Source organism: Ascaphus truei, chromosome 2 (assembly GCF_040206685.1).
Source record: "Ascaphus truei isolate aAscTru1 chromosome 2, aAscTru1.hap1, whole genome shotgun sequence".
Taxonomy (NCBI): Eukaryota; Metazoa; Chordata; class Amphibia; order Anura; family Ascaphidae; genus Ascaphus; species Ascaphus truei.
This window is the reverse complement of record NC_134484.1, coordinates 1721084-1737229: the sequence shown is the minus strand read 5'-3', so window position 1 is coordinate 1737229 and position 16146 is coordinate 1721084. Positions and strand designations below refer to the sequence as shown.

At 46.4% G+C, this 16146-nt stretch overlaps 1 protein-coding gene across 8 annotated transcripts in view; it reads right to left on the bottom strand.

Annotated features, from left to right (window-relative positions):
• Positions 1–5242: 5242 nt before the first annotated feature.
• LOC142474735 (cytochrome P450 2C20-like) overlaps positions 5243–16146 on the bottom strand; it is a 164572-nt gene continuing 153668 nt past the window's right edge. For all 8 annotated transcript variants that reach the window (XM_075580985.1, XM_075580956.1, XM_075580987.1 and 5 more), the window contains one exon: positions 5243–9347. In XM_075580985.1, coding sequence (XP_075437100.1) covers positions 9151–9347 — 197 coding nt within the window. In that variant the 3' untranslated portion in view covers positions 5243–9150. The remainder of the gene's footprint in view (positions 9348–16146) is intronic.

Genomic DNA, 16146 nt, shown 5'->3' with positions numbered 1-16146 from the left:
GTGTGGTTACGTTGCAAATACAAATATGGCCTTACTACTAAAAGCTCCCAATTGACCCCTATTTTTAACAATCCAAAGTTCCCCCCGGGATGTGGATCTAAACTGTTCGAACAATACCGCACGAGGGGTATAGAGGCGATTGCGGACTTTCTGAGCCTGGGGAGGCCTCTGAGTTTCCAAGAATTAAGGACCAAATATCAAATCAGACAATTGGACACATTCAAATATCTTCAAATTAGAAACTTTATTAGAACAACTTGCCCTCTCCCAGAATACCCCACTCTCACAACGTTCGAACATCTCTGCGAGACAAAGACCCACCAGAAAGGTCTCATCTCAGAGATATACGGGGCACTAGAACGCTCCTCGACCCCAAAAGAGCACGACTATATGCTCAAATGGGCAGCTGACCTGAACTTACATATAGACAGAGAGACTTGGGAAGATATTTGGGAGACAGCCTCGGAGACCTCCCTATGTACTACAATAAAGGAAAACATTTATAAAATTATGTTCGGCTGGTATCTTACCCCAGCCCGATTAAACCAAATCTACCCTCTGGCTTTGGATCTATGTTGGAGAGGCTGTGGTCATAGAGGGGACATGGTCCACATCTGGTGGTCCTGTCCAGAAATTGTAAAGTACTGGGCCAAGGTCCAAATTTTAATAAAAGAGGTCACCGACCTGGAAGTGCCTATTGAACCACTGACCTACCTGCTGGCGGCACCACTGAAAGACATTGTCCGACCAGTCAGGAAATTGATATCCTTCATTTTTACTGCGGCTCGTTGCTGTATTGCGGCCTCCTGGAGGAAAACAACCACGCCGGCACTGGGAACGATCAGAAAAAGAGTCGACGAGGTGATGATCATGGAACGGCTCACCGCCATCGTTCGACAAAAACTGCCGGCCCACGAGGAAATCTGGGACCCATGGTCCTCCAAAACTAGGGCCAGACAGCCAATCCCTACGCCCCAAAGCCCGGGCACCCCTCCATAGGCGATCACCCAATGCTCTATAGCTCACACCCCCAGACAGTCAGACCCCATTCCCCCCTCTCCTCTCCCCCCCCTCCCCCCCCACCCTCCCAGTCCCCCTCCCCTCTGCCTTCCCTCTCTGAAGGCTTCCCCCCCCTTTTCTACGGACAACGGCGGTTGTCCTTCTGCTCCCCCCCCCGAAAAAAACTGTGGATTGGAAAATGTTAGGCGTTATAGTACAATACCAATGCATGTTTAACTGAATGCCTAATAAAATTGTTTTGAAAAAACGTTTAAAAAAAAAAAAAAAAAAATTGAAGTTGAGCTCTATTCATTTCTCTGACTCTTTAGGAATATTCAGGCTAAGAGCTTCTGACTTGGATTGATTAATTTTAAAGCCTGATATGTTGTTACATTTGTCTAAGAGATCAAAAAGGTTGGGTAGCGAGATCAGGGGTTTTGAGAGGGTCAAAATGACATCATCCGCATATAATGCTACTTTGTGAGTTTGTGACAAAATTTGGATTCCGGTGATGTCCTTGTTTATTCTAATCTGTGTCGCTAGCGGTTCAATGCATAGGGGGAACAACAGGGGCGAGAGTGGGCAGCCCTGTCTTGTACCACTTTTAATGCTGAACAGCTCTGAGGGGAAGCCCTGATGTAGGACCTTCGCTGTCGGCTTTGTGTATAACGCTTTGATTGCCCTTAAGATCTTTTCTCCGAGGCCAAAAGCTCCAAGCGTGGCCTCTAGATATGTCCAGTCTATTCTGTCGAAGGCCTTTTCTGCATCTAAGCTTAACACTATCCCTGGGATCTTGTTGGCATTAATAAAATCAATTATGTCTATGACCCTTCTGGTGTTGTCGGTCGCTTGTCTATCTCTAATAAAACCAACCTGATCCGGGTGAATCAGCCTCGGCAGAACAGCACTCAGTCTATTGGCCAATAATTCTGCGTATATTTTGACATCCGCATTTATTAGGGATATCGGCCTGTAACTCTGACAATTTGAGGGGTCTTTATCTTTTTTATGGATTAAAGAGATTGACGCCTGGGGCATCTGGTTCGAGAATGACTCCCCTGTAAGGACTGCGTTGAACATCCTTACCATGTGTGGAGCCAAGATCTTACTAAATCTTTTATAGTAAAGGTTGGAGAATCAGTCCGGGCCTGGAGCCTTTGGTGTTTTAAGTGTTTTATCACCTCTTCCAGCTCCTCTATTGAAAACTCAACCTGAAGTGTCTCGCGCTCCAATCTTCCCAACCTAGGTAAAGCCGAGGCTGCTAGGAAACTCTCAAGGGCGGTGCTCGTCTTTACGTTATGGATCTCCTTCTCCCCGTCATATAGCTTTTCATAATATGACTTAAACTCTCCTACTATATTTTTGGGCTTGGAGGTTAACTCTCCTTTTTGATTCCGAATTGAGTGTATATTATAATTTGTCTGCCTATTCCTGATCTTGTTAGCTAGCAAGGTGTCCGGCTTGTTCGCCTTTTCATAGAATTTCCTCTTAGTCCAACTCAGCGCTTTCTCGGCCTGGGAGGTAAGGTTAAGTTCAGTTCTTACATCCCTTAGCTCCCGTAGTGTGTCTTCCCTACCTGTCCTGCTATGTAGGATAGAGAGCTCATGTAGCTTAGACTTCAGTTGGGATAATTTAGATTATTTCCTTTTTTTCCTACCTGCTGCTATGCCAATAAGTGTTCCTCTCAACGTGGCCTTATGAGCCTCCCACAAGGTGACGTGGGATTCCACACTGCCTTTGTTGATTTTGAAGAATTGTGTTAATTCTTCAGATACTGACTGTATTACTTCTGGAATCTTTATCATTGCCTCGTTAATTTTCCAATTTGCTCCCGGACTGTCTAATTTGTGAGCACCCCAGCTCTATGGATGCATGATCTGACCATGAAATATCATGGACCATGGTATATGTGATCTGCGGAACCATTCTATTTGACACAAAGATGTAGTCGATTCTGCTGTAGCTGTCGTGTGGGTGCGAGTAAAACGTGTAGCCTTTGAAAGTGCTCTTGAGTGAATAGCAGAGCACCGGCTTCAGAAAAGTCTGCCCGGAAATATTCTAAGTCCATCTTTTCGCGCCACATTCTCAGAAAGGAACATAGCGGTCGTGGTTGGGATGCAAGCCGATTTTAGTTCCAGGACGTTTGGTGCTTAGTCCCGGTCAAAGAAAACACTGTTTTAGAGTGTACAGCAGCTAGAAAAGTCTAGTTTTTGACCCCAGTCCCCAAGTAAGTGTGTCGTTTCGCTTATATTTTGTGTTTCGTGGTGTGTATGCCTATTTCTGTGAATAAACCTCAATTTATTTCACTATCTTGTTTTGCTCCATATATGATCCTGGTAAACGGCGTACAATAAACCCGGTCTCCCGTGACAATGCCAAAAAAAGAAAAAGTTTAACAATAGAAGCACAAGATATATAAATTGGAACAATGCAAGTGAAAACCATAAAAATGACCCTCTAAATGCAAACAATATGGGGAAACAACACAGGGGAAGTGGGGACGGACGGACAATGGGGGTTGGGGGAGGGATATAGGGAGATATAGGGGGGCAACATTTCGGGGTTAAGACCCCTTCCTCAGCCCCACTTTTCGGGGCCAAGTTCTGAGAATTTAACGTAGCGGTTGTGGCTGGGATTGCAAGCCGGAAACAGTTCCAGGACGTTCGGGAATAACTCCCGGTCAAGGGATTTCAGCGTCTCCGGAAGAGAGAGAGCGGCGTCAGGAACTTCAGGCCGATCTGAGTTCCAGGACATTTCGGGCTGAGTCCTAAAAACTTTGTTTCTTGCTTATTTCAACTAATAAAGGCTAGTTCTTTGCCCAGACCCCAAGTAAGTGTCTTTGTCCTGTGTTTTGTGTCTCACTGTGTGTTTGCCTATTTAAGTGAATAAATTACCATTTATTTCATCCACTTGTTTTGCTCAGTGTTATGATCTCGGTATAAAAGGTGTAAATGCCTGGTCTCCCGTGACAGTAGATAATTAGTATTACTGTTTTAATTTAGTTTAGTTTCCTGCAGGCGGCGACGGAGGAATCCGGAGACGAAGCCTTGCCAGGCGCCTACTTCCGTGCCGAGGACCACGCTGACCTTCCGGTACCACGCCCTGCAGATGACGTTCTTACGGTGCGGGACTTGGACCTGTACCGAGATCCCGCGATGACCCTTTGGAGGAGTTCAAGGTTGAACTGGGGGAAATGCTGACCACTGGCTTGAACAATGGAGTCATTACTCAAGAAGAGTTTGATTTTTTGTATATTCAGTTTTCACGCACTCCCTTATTTTATTTTATACCTAAAATTGACAAGCACCTTACTTCCCCACCTGGAAGACCTATTATTTCTGGTATATCTTCACTATCCTCAAATCTATCTCAATTTATTGATTACCACCTCCAACCAATTGTCACGGGTGTTAAATCTTATTTGCGAGACACTACTCACATATTACAAATTTTAAAAGATCTTAAATGGCAGCCTGGGTATATATTGGCAACTGCTGATGTAACATCTTTGTATACTGTTATTAATCACAAACTAGGCTGCCAAGCTGTGTCACGTAAATTGAAGGTTAAAAGTGACTTTACTTTGGGTAGAAGGAATTTTTTGGTGGATAGCATTTGGTTTATTTTAACGCACAATTATTTCACATTCAATTCACATTATTTCATCCAAAAATGTGGCACCGCTATGGGCACCAGGTTTGCCCCTAGTTATGCTAATTTATTTATGGACAGTTGGGAGGAGGATTATATCTGGAACAACTGTCCTCTAGAGGCAAACTTGGTGCTCTGGCGGCGCTACATTGATGACGTGGTGTTTGTGTAGTCAGGTAGTCAGGCATCTTTGGATGTTTTTTGCACTTATTTGAATAATAATGATAGAAATCTTAAGTTCACTTGTAGTCACAGCACTGAGCACATTGATTTTTTAGATCTTCACATTTATGTTAGTCACAACACACTTCAAACGAAAACATTCTTCAAGCCAGTACAAGCTAACAACTATTTACGTGCTGATAGTCAGCATAACCCTCAGTGGCTAAGAAATATTCCGAAGGGTCAAGTAGTGCGTCTTAAACGCAATTGTTCTGATAAGGAAATTTTTAAAGTTCAGGCCAGAGATTTAAAAAGTAAATTCATAGAGAGAAAATACTCTGAGAGCCTTTTCGATGAGGCCCTTAAACAAGTCAGTGACATAGAAAGAGACACTCTGCTTAAATATAAGGAAAAAGACATAACAAATAGGTGTAATCATCAAGTATCATTTATTACTCAATATAATGAGATGGCACCTAAAATAAGACAAATCATAAACAAATATTGGCCAATCCTGTTAAAAGATGATGTTCTTGCAGAGATTCTCCCAAAAAGGCCAAACATTATTTTCTCTAAGGCAAATAATTTAAAATCTAAATTGGCCCCAAGCTGTCCATTCAATCAGCATAGACAGAAACAAGTAGGGAATTTGAAAGGCTTTTTCACTTGTGCGAGATGTGTTGCATGTTCTTTTAGCTGTAATGCTAAATCATTTACATCAAAAGTAACATCAAAATCATATCCCATCAAGACATTTATTAATTGCCATTCTACATTAATTATATACTTGCTTCAATGCCCGTGTGGCTTGCAGTATATTGGCAGAACAGGGAGAACCTTTCAAAGGAGAATTTATGAGCACATCTACAACATCAAAAAGGGATTGGTCACTCATAGTGTGTCTCACCATTTTCTCATGTGTCATAATCAGAATCCTAAAGGCTTGTTATGCCAAGCTATAGAGGTTGTTCAGGACAATTGGAGAGGGGGTAACAGACTTCAACAGGCCAGTATGCGTGAAGCATACTGGATCTATGAACTGAAAACACTCTCTCCAAGAGGCCTGAACATAGACTTTGAATTGAAGGCTTTTTTATAGTATAGTAATGTTTTTACTTAGTAGTATTTTATCCATATTTGAATAGTCTCATTATTAGATTAAGTGTTTTTTTGTTAACTGTTTATTGTCTTGTGTTGTATTGTAGTTGTCTGTTTAGCAAGGCATGTTATTGTGATGCCAGTACTGTGGTAACATCTGTGCTTAATTTCCAATTGTGTAATTAACCAATTGGGATCGCAGTGTGGGTGTATATATTCCACTCAGTATTAGTGTCATTACAATCCCCTGAGGAAGTGTGCGCAGGCGCATGAAACGCGTAGGGAAGTTCTTTTAGAGCTGTCTGTTGGTGAAAGAAGACGTGCAGTTGATCCAGGCTTGAAGTTGGGGAGAAAAAAAAAAACGCTGTTCCAGGAAGTCCTGCCTTCCAGTCACGTGACATCCGCCTGGAGGTCCCGCCCCATAGTGACGCGGCATCCATCCGAGGCAGGGGAATCACAGGAAGGCGCTCCGGTTACCACTGCGGTGGACGAGCAGCACGGCGTTTATCTCCATTGCCTGTTACAAATTGACATCTTGTGAGTAGGGTCCCAATTTTACAATATCTGGACCTGGCGATTTTCTAGTCTTCTGGAACCCTTCATTTATGTTGTTTTAATAAATTAGCTTTTTATCACTATTAGCCTTGCTATTGTTTGTCTAGTTTGTCTGTCTTGTTTTGTTTTGTCATTAGTGTTTTGGGTCATTTTGTCAGTTATATTAGTTTGACATACTGCACCATTATTTTGTTTATTTTTTCTCCACATAACTCTTCATGCACGGTGGGAGCTGCACAGCAATTCTTCCATCATCTTTGCAACAAAGGACTTTGTTGGGACTTTAATGATATCATTTTGGAATTTCTATATACTACTGAACTTGTAAGGCGCCGGTTTTCTTTTTCTTTACTGTTTTAATTTAGTTTAGTTTCCTGCAGGCGGCGACGGAGGAATCCGGAGACGAAGCCTTGCCAGGCGCCTACTTCCGTGCCGAGGACCACGCTGACCTTCCGGTACCACGCCCTGCAGATGACGTTCTTACGGTGCGGGACTTGGACCTGTACCGAGATCCCGCGATGTCTCCGCCAGATGACGTCACTTCTGAACCGACCGCCGGAGCGGACCGGGACTGTGCTGTGACCGATCCGGTGAGTACTACCCTCTCCAGGGAAGACATGGAGTATTACATGCACAAGGTTACGGGCTGAGGAAAGAGGAAGCCTGTGAACCATGTGTCCAAGAAGGCCGCAACTGGTCTGGACCTAGCAAGGCTCAAGGACTTTGCCCCGTACACTGTTGTTTCTAAGGCCCCAGCCGCTAGCTCCACTGCTATTGCCCCTGCCCCATCTAGTTCGGGTTCCCAATATAGTTGCCATGGGTCAGTGGGTAAGAAGAAGATCCCCAAACCATCTACTGACTACAGAGCCTGGGTGGGTTTGGTTCAGGACAATGGGCTTTCTGTTAATGTTGTTCATCTTCTACCTGTTGCTTGGGTAAAACCCTACGTGGCACCAGTGTCTGCGAGGGTTGACAGAAATCGGCCTCACTTTATTTACACCAACCATGGGAGGGAGAAATTGAGTTTGAAATGGGTTCCGTTGATGAGGAGATTGAATTTAGTTCTGATCAGGTGGAAAATCGGAACTCTGGAGTATCAGACGAGAATTGGGGTAATGAAGAGGAAGGGAATCCCTGCTCCAGGCAATGTCTTAACGAACTGTACAAGCATGATCCCCTCAGACCCCTAGCATCCATGTCCGAAGTATTGTCTGTGTGTGTCCAGTATGCTACCCAAAATATTATTGTACTCCCGCTTTAAACGCAGTGGATCATGCTGTGCTCAGGTCACCCTAAGAGGGTGTCCAAGTGGCAGACCATGAGGGGAGGATAGTAAAGAAACCTGACCCCAGACATTATCATTTAAAAGGCATTCTTCATGTTGGAGTAATCCATGTTATTGTCATCACCATCCCAAGTTGGGTGGGTAAAAACCTGCGTGTGCATATGACGGTATTATTAACTGTATACCATTGTTATTGTTGGGTAATATCCTGATGTATTGTTTCGGGTTACTCACCTACAGAATGGACCCGTAAATTTGGCTCCAAGTGAGGACCATTGGATTCCACCAGAGGGAGAATGTACCAACGACTGGTTTCTGGCTACCAGTCTGCCTTTCTCCTGGCAGTAAGCCCTGGTAAGAGCAGGCATGCCAGGGCTAATCCTGGGGTTTCCCCACCCCCAGCAGCTTCAGTGAGTCACAGGGGAGGCGTTGCGACTAGGTCTATGTGTGTCCAATCAGGGACTCAGACCTGGTTCCTGCTTTTCCCTGTACTTCAGAAGCTGCACACGCCAAATTCATCAGTTGTCTCTACCCTTGACAGAGACAGGTTTTCACCCAGAAGTGCGGATTTTTTTTAAAATAGGTCATCAAAGTGTATATGTGTATATATATATATATATATATATATATATATATATATATATATATATATTGTACATATCTAATGTTTCCAACTAAATGCTTGGGAGAGTTTTTATAAATGTATCCAAACTTCTCTGCTGGTGATCAGACCCATTCAGAAGTCTACATGGAAATAGTTTCCTTCCTGTGTTTGTAAAGTAACTATTTTGCCATAATTAATGTCATTTTGTACTTTTATTTTAAGGGGGATCAGATGTTTTCTGAAGAAGCCAATCACAAGCCCAAATATGGAGTTCACACTAATCATTTTAAAGCCAGCTCACTGCCCATTTAACATATTTTGTTGGTCCCACCAGCTGGAGCTCGACCAATCACAATACATTCTCCAGGAATGTTAAATGGCTATAAACAGGAAGCTTAACGGGTTACTGTTGTTGATTGGTTCCCGGGCAGGAAGCTGTCAGGGGGCCATCTTGGAAGAAGGCAAAGTGCTCCCAAATATTAGAATTTCTCTGGAAATATTGGTTCCCCCCCTGCAGCATCACTGCAACACTACGAGGCCCCCTCCCTACCCCCGAGCCCCCTGTTTTGGGGGTTGCTGATTTGCACCCTTTGCTGCCAGTGAGGCTTGCAATGAATTGGTAAGCTGTTAAGAAAATGTAATTGTGGGGAGTCTAAGTGGGACCTCCCAATGTAGGTCTCCCACTGTCAGCCGCTAGAATAACATAGGAGTCATTAGAATTTGTGATGACATTGGTATGAGCATTTGATGGTGGTATGTCACGGGCAGTGGGTGTGTTAATGGCAGGTAGACATGGTCACTCCGCGATGGAGGAACGAGGGATGGCACAGAGCTGGCTGGACATGACGAGGGCCCACTTTTTCTCCATCAGAGATCTGCTGTCCAGTGGCTCAGACCCAGGGACCCTGCTGAAGCTGAATCGCTGGAGCAGAGAGCAGAGGAGGATGAAGAGTTCCATTCGTGCCAGGCCCTCTCCCGGGCACACACGCTTTCCTGCAGGGGAGAGGGAAGGGGAGACGTGAAGGGGGAGAGAGAGGGGAAAAGGGGGGGGAGGGGAGGAGTAAAAGGAGGGATAAAGAGAGGGAATGGAAGTGGAGATGGAGAGATGGGAGGGGTAAGGAGATGTGGATAAGGAGATTAAAGATAAGGCCAACAGAAGAAATATGTACTGTAGTGCCGACGAGTATTCTAAAACAAATCTGGGGCAATCACCAACAAGACCCAGGTACATGCTGGGTACATGCTGGGTACGTGCTGGGTACATGCTGGGTACATGCTGGGTACATGCTGCAACTTTTCAGTGAATGGGACTGCCAGGGACCCCTGCTGTGTTAATCCGATGGGCCATTATTCTCTGCAGAAATGTCACTGAAATGTTGCAGCATGTACCCAGCATGTACCCAGCACGTACCCAGCATGTACCCAGCATGTACCCAGCATGTACCCAGCACCTACCCAGCATGTACCCAGCACGTACCCAGCACGTACCCAGCACGTACCCAGCACGTAGCCAGCACGTACCCAGCACGTACCCAACATGTACCCAGCACGTACCCAGCACGTACCCAGCACGTAGCCAGCATGTACCCAGCACGTACCCAACATGTACCCAGCACGTACCCAGCACGTACCCAGCACGTACCCAGCATGTACCCAGCACGTACCCAGCACGTACCCAGCACGTACCCAGCATGTACCCAGCACGTGCCCAGCATGTACCCAGCACGTACCCAGCACGTACCCAGCATGTACCCAGCACGTACCCAACATGTACCCAGCACGTACCCAGCACGTACCCAGCACGTACCCAGCATGTACCCAGCACGTACCCAGCACGTACCCAGCACGTACCCAGCATGTACCCAGCACGTGCCCAGCATGTACCCAGCACGTACCCAGCACGTACCCAGCATGTACCCTACACATACCCAGCACGTACCCAGCACGTACCCAGCATCTCCCCAGCACGTACCCAGCATGTACCCAGCACACACCTGGGTCTTGTTGGTGATAGCCCTAGATTTTCCAAGGCAAGTTTTAGAATTCTCGTCGGCGCACCTGTAGTCTTATTATATTTATAATGCATGATAGGGTTGAGTAGCTTTATCCTCCTCTACCCCCAAATAGCCATGTTCCATATATGATAACTGGGATGGGCACGCACCTATCCCCTCATATACATACACTGACCCACACACACACACTGACCCACACACAAACTGTACACTCACCCACACACATAATCTGTACACTGACCCACACACACACACTGACCCATACACAAACTGTACACTGACCCACACACACACTGACCCACACACATAAACTGTACTATGACCCACACACACACTGATCCATACAAACTGTACACTGACCCATACACACACACACTGACCCATACACAAACTGTACACTGACGCACACACACACTGACCCATACACAAACTGTACACTGACCCACACACACTGACCCATACACACACTGACCCATACACATAAACTGTACACTGACCCACACACACACTGACCCATACACATAAACTGTACATTGACCCACACAAACACTGACCCATACACATAAACTGTACACTGACCCACACACACACTGACCCATACACATAAACTATACCCTGACCCACACACACACTGACCCATACACATACTGTACACTGACCCACACACACACTGACCCACACACAAACTGTACACTGACCCACACACACACACTGACCCACACACACAAACTCTACCCTGACCCACACACATAAACTGTACACTGACCCACACACACACTGACCCATACAAATACACTGACCCCCACACACACACACACTGACCCATACACACACTGACCCATACACATAAACTGTACACTGACCCCCACACACACACTGACCCATACACAAACTGTACACTGACCCACACACTGATCCACACACATAAACTGTACCCTGACCCACACACACACTGACCCATACACATAAACTGTACACTGACCCACACACACACTGACCCATACACATAAACTGTACACTGACCCACACACACACTGACCCATACACATAAACTATACACTGACCCACACACATAAACTGTACACTGACCCATACACACACTGACCCATACACATAAACTGTACACTGACCCATACACATAAACTGTACCCTGACCCACACACACACACTGACCCACACACATAAACTGTACACTGACCAACACACACACACTGACCCACACACATAAACTGTACACTGACCCATACACATAAACTGTACCCTGACCCATACACACACTGACACATACACATAAACTGTACACTGACCCACACACACACTGACCCATACACATAAACTGTACACTGACCCACACACACACACTGACCCATACACATAAATTGTGCAGTGACCCACACACACACTGACCCATACACATAAACTGTACAATGACCCACACACACACTGACCCATACACATAAACTGTACACTGACCCACACACACACTGACCCACACACATAAACTGTACCCTGACCCACACACACACACACACTGACCCATACATAAACTGTACCCTGACCCACACACACACACTGACACATACACATAAACTGTACTCTGACCCACACACACACTGACCCATACACACAAACTGTACCCTGACACACACACACACACTGACCCATACACACAATCTGTACCCTGACCCACACACACACACTGACCCACACACATAAACTGTACCCTGACCCACACACACACACTGACCCACACACATAAACTGTACCCTGACCCACACACACACTGACCCACACACATAAACTGTACCCTGACACACACACACACACACACACACACACACACACACACACAAACTGTACCCTGACCCACACACACACACTGACCCATACACATAAACTGTACACTGACCCACACACACACTGACCCATACACATAAACTGTACCCTGACCCACACACACACTGACCCCCACACACACTGACCCATACACATAAACTGTACACTGACCCACACACACACACTGACCCATACACATAAACTTTACACTGACCCACACACACACTGACCCATACACATAAACTTTACACTGACCCACACACACACTGACCCATACACATAAACTTTACACTGACCCACACACACACTGACGCATACACATAAACTGTACCCTGACCCACACACACACACACTGACCCACACACACACTGACCCATACATAAACTGTACCCTGACCCACACACACACACTGACACATACACATAAACTGTACCCTGACCCACACACACACTGACCCATACACACAAACTGTACCCTGACACACACACACACACTGACCCATACACACAATCTGTACCCTGACCCACACACACACACACTGACCCACACACATAAACTGTACCCTGACCCACACACACACACTGACCCATACACATAAACTGTACCCTGACCCACACACACACTGACCCACACACATAAACTGTACCCTGACCCACACACACACTGACCCACACACATAAACTGTACCCTGACACACACACACACACACACACACACACACACACACACACACACACACACACACACACACACACACACACACACACTGTACCCTGACCCACACACACACACTGACCCATACACATAAACTGTACACTGACTCACACACACACTGACCCATACACATAAACTGTACCCTGACCCACACACACACTGACCCACACACACACTGACCCATACACATAAACTGTACCCTGACCCACACACACACTGACCCATACACATAAACTGTACCCTGACCCACACACACACACTGACCCATACACAAACTCTACACTGACCCACACACACACTGACCCATACACAAACTGTACACTGACCCCCACACACACACACACTGACCCATAGACATAAACTGTACCCTGACCCCCACACACACACTGACCCACACACATAAACTGTACCCTGACCCACACACACACACTGACCCACACACACTGACCCATACAAATAAACTGTACACTGACCCATACACACACTGACCCACAAACATAAACTGTACACTGACCCACACACACACACACACTGACCCACACACATAAAATGTACACTGACCCATACACACACTGTCACACACACATAAACTGTACACTGACCCACACACACACACACTGACCCACACACATAAAATGTACACTGACCCACACACACACTGACCCATACACAAACTGTACACTGACCCAAACACACACTGACCCACACACACACTGACCCATACACATAAACTGTACACTGACCCACAAACACTGACCCATACACATAAACTGTACCCTGACCCACACACACACTGACCCATACACATAAACTGTACCCTGACCCACACACACACACTGACCCACACACACACTGACCCATACACATAAACTGTACACTGACCCACACACATTGACCCATACAAAAACTGTACACTGACCCACACACACACACTGACCCATTCACATAAACTGTACCCTGACCCACACACACACACTGACCCACACACATAAACTGTACCCTGACACAAACACACACACACTGACCCATACACACAAACTGTACACTGACCCACACACATAAACTGTACACTGACCCAAACACACACTGACCCACACACACACCGACCAATACGCATTAACTGTACACTGACCCATACACACATTGACCCATACACATAAACTGTACACTGACCCACACACACACTGACCCACACACACACTGACCATCCACATAAACTGTACACTGACCCACACACACACTGACCCACACACACACTGACCCATACACATAAACTGTACACTGACCCACACACACACACTGACCCATACGCATAAACTGTACACTGACCCACACACACACACTGACCCATACACATATACTGTACTGTACCCTGACCCACACACACACTGACCCACACACATAAACTGTACCCTGACCCACACAAACACACTGACCTACACACATAAACTGTACCCTGACCCACACACACACACTGACCCATACACATAAACTGTACACTGACCCACACACACACTGACCCATACACACACTGACCCACACACATAAACTGTACCCTGACCCACACACACACACACTGACCCACACACACACACAGTGACCCACACACATAAACTGTACACTGACCCCAACACACACACTGACCCCCCCACACACACACACTGACCCACACACATAAACTGTACACTGACCCACACACACACACTGACCCACACACATAAACTGTACACTGACCCACACACACACACACTGACCCACACACATAAACTGTACACTGGCCCACACACACACACTGACCCACACACATAAACTGTACCCTGACCCACACACACACACACTGACCCATACACATAAACTGTACCCTGACCCACACACACACTGACCCATACACATAAACTGTACACTGACCCACACACACACACTGACCCACACACATAAACTGTACACTGACCCACACACACACTGACCCATACACATAAACTGTACACTGACCCCCACACACACACTGACCCCCACACACACACACTGACCCACACACATAAACTGTACACTGACCCACACACACTGACCCATACACATAAACTGTACACTGACCCACACACACTGACCCACACACACACTGACCCATACACATAAACTGTACACTGACCCACACACACACACTGACCCACACACATAAACTGTACACTGACCCACACACACACTGACCCATACACATAAACTGTACACTGACCCCCACACACACAGTGACCCCCACACACACACACTGACCCACACACATAAACTGTACACTGACCCACACACACTGACCCATACACATAAACTGTACACTGACCCACACACACTGACCCACACACACACTGACCCATACACATAAACTGTACACTGACCCACACACACACACTGACCCACACACACTGACCCATACACATAAACTGTACACTGACCCCCACACACACACTGACCCATACACATAATCTGTACCCTTACCCACACACACACTGACCCATACACATAAACTGTACACTGACCCACACACACATTGACCCACACACACACTGACCCACACACACACTGACCCACACACACACTGACCCACACACACACTGACCAATACACAAACTGTACACTGACCCACACACACACACACTGACCCACACACATAACTGTACGGTACGTGCCGGGTACGTGCTGGGTCTAGTTTAAGGCAAGTTTAAGGCATTTCTGCATTGACTAATGGCCCATCAGATTAACAGCGGGGGTCCCTGGCAGTCCCATTTAAACTGAATGGGACTGCCAGGGACCCCTGCTGTGTTAGCGTCATTAGTCAATGCAGAAATGCCTTAAACTTGCCTTAAACTAGCCAGGTTACACCCAGCATGTACCCAGCATGTACCCAGCATGTACCCATGTACCAAGCATGTACCCAGCATGTACCCAGCATGTACCAAGCATGTACCCAGCATGTACCCATGTACCAAGCATGTACCCAGCATGTACCCAGCATGTATCCAGCATGTACCCATGTACCCAGCATGTACCCAGCATGTATCCAGCATGTACCCATGTACCCAGTATGTACCAAGCATGTACCCAGCATGTACCCAGCATGTACCCAGCATGTATCCAGCATGTACCCATGTATCCAGCATGTACCCAGCATGTATCCAGCATGTACCCATGTACCCAGCATGTACCCAGCATGTACCCAGCATGTACCCAGCATG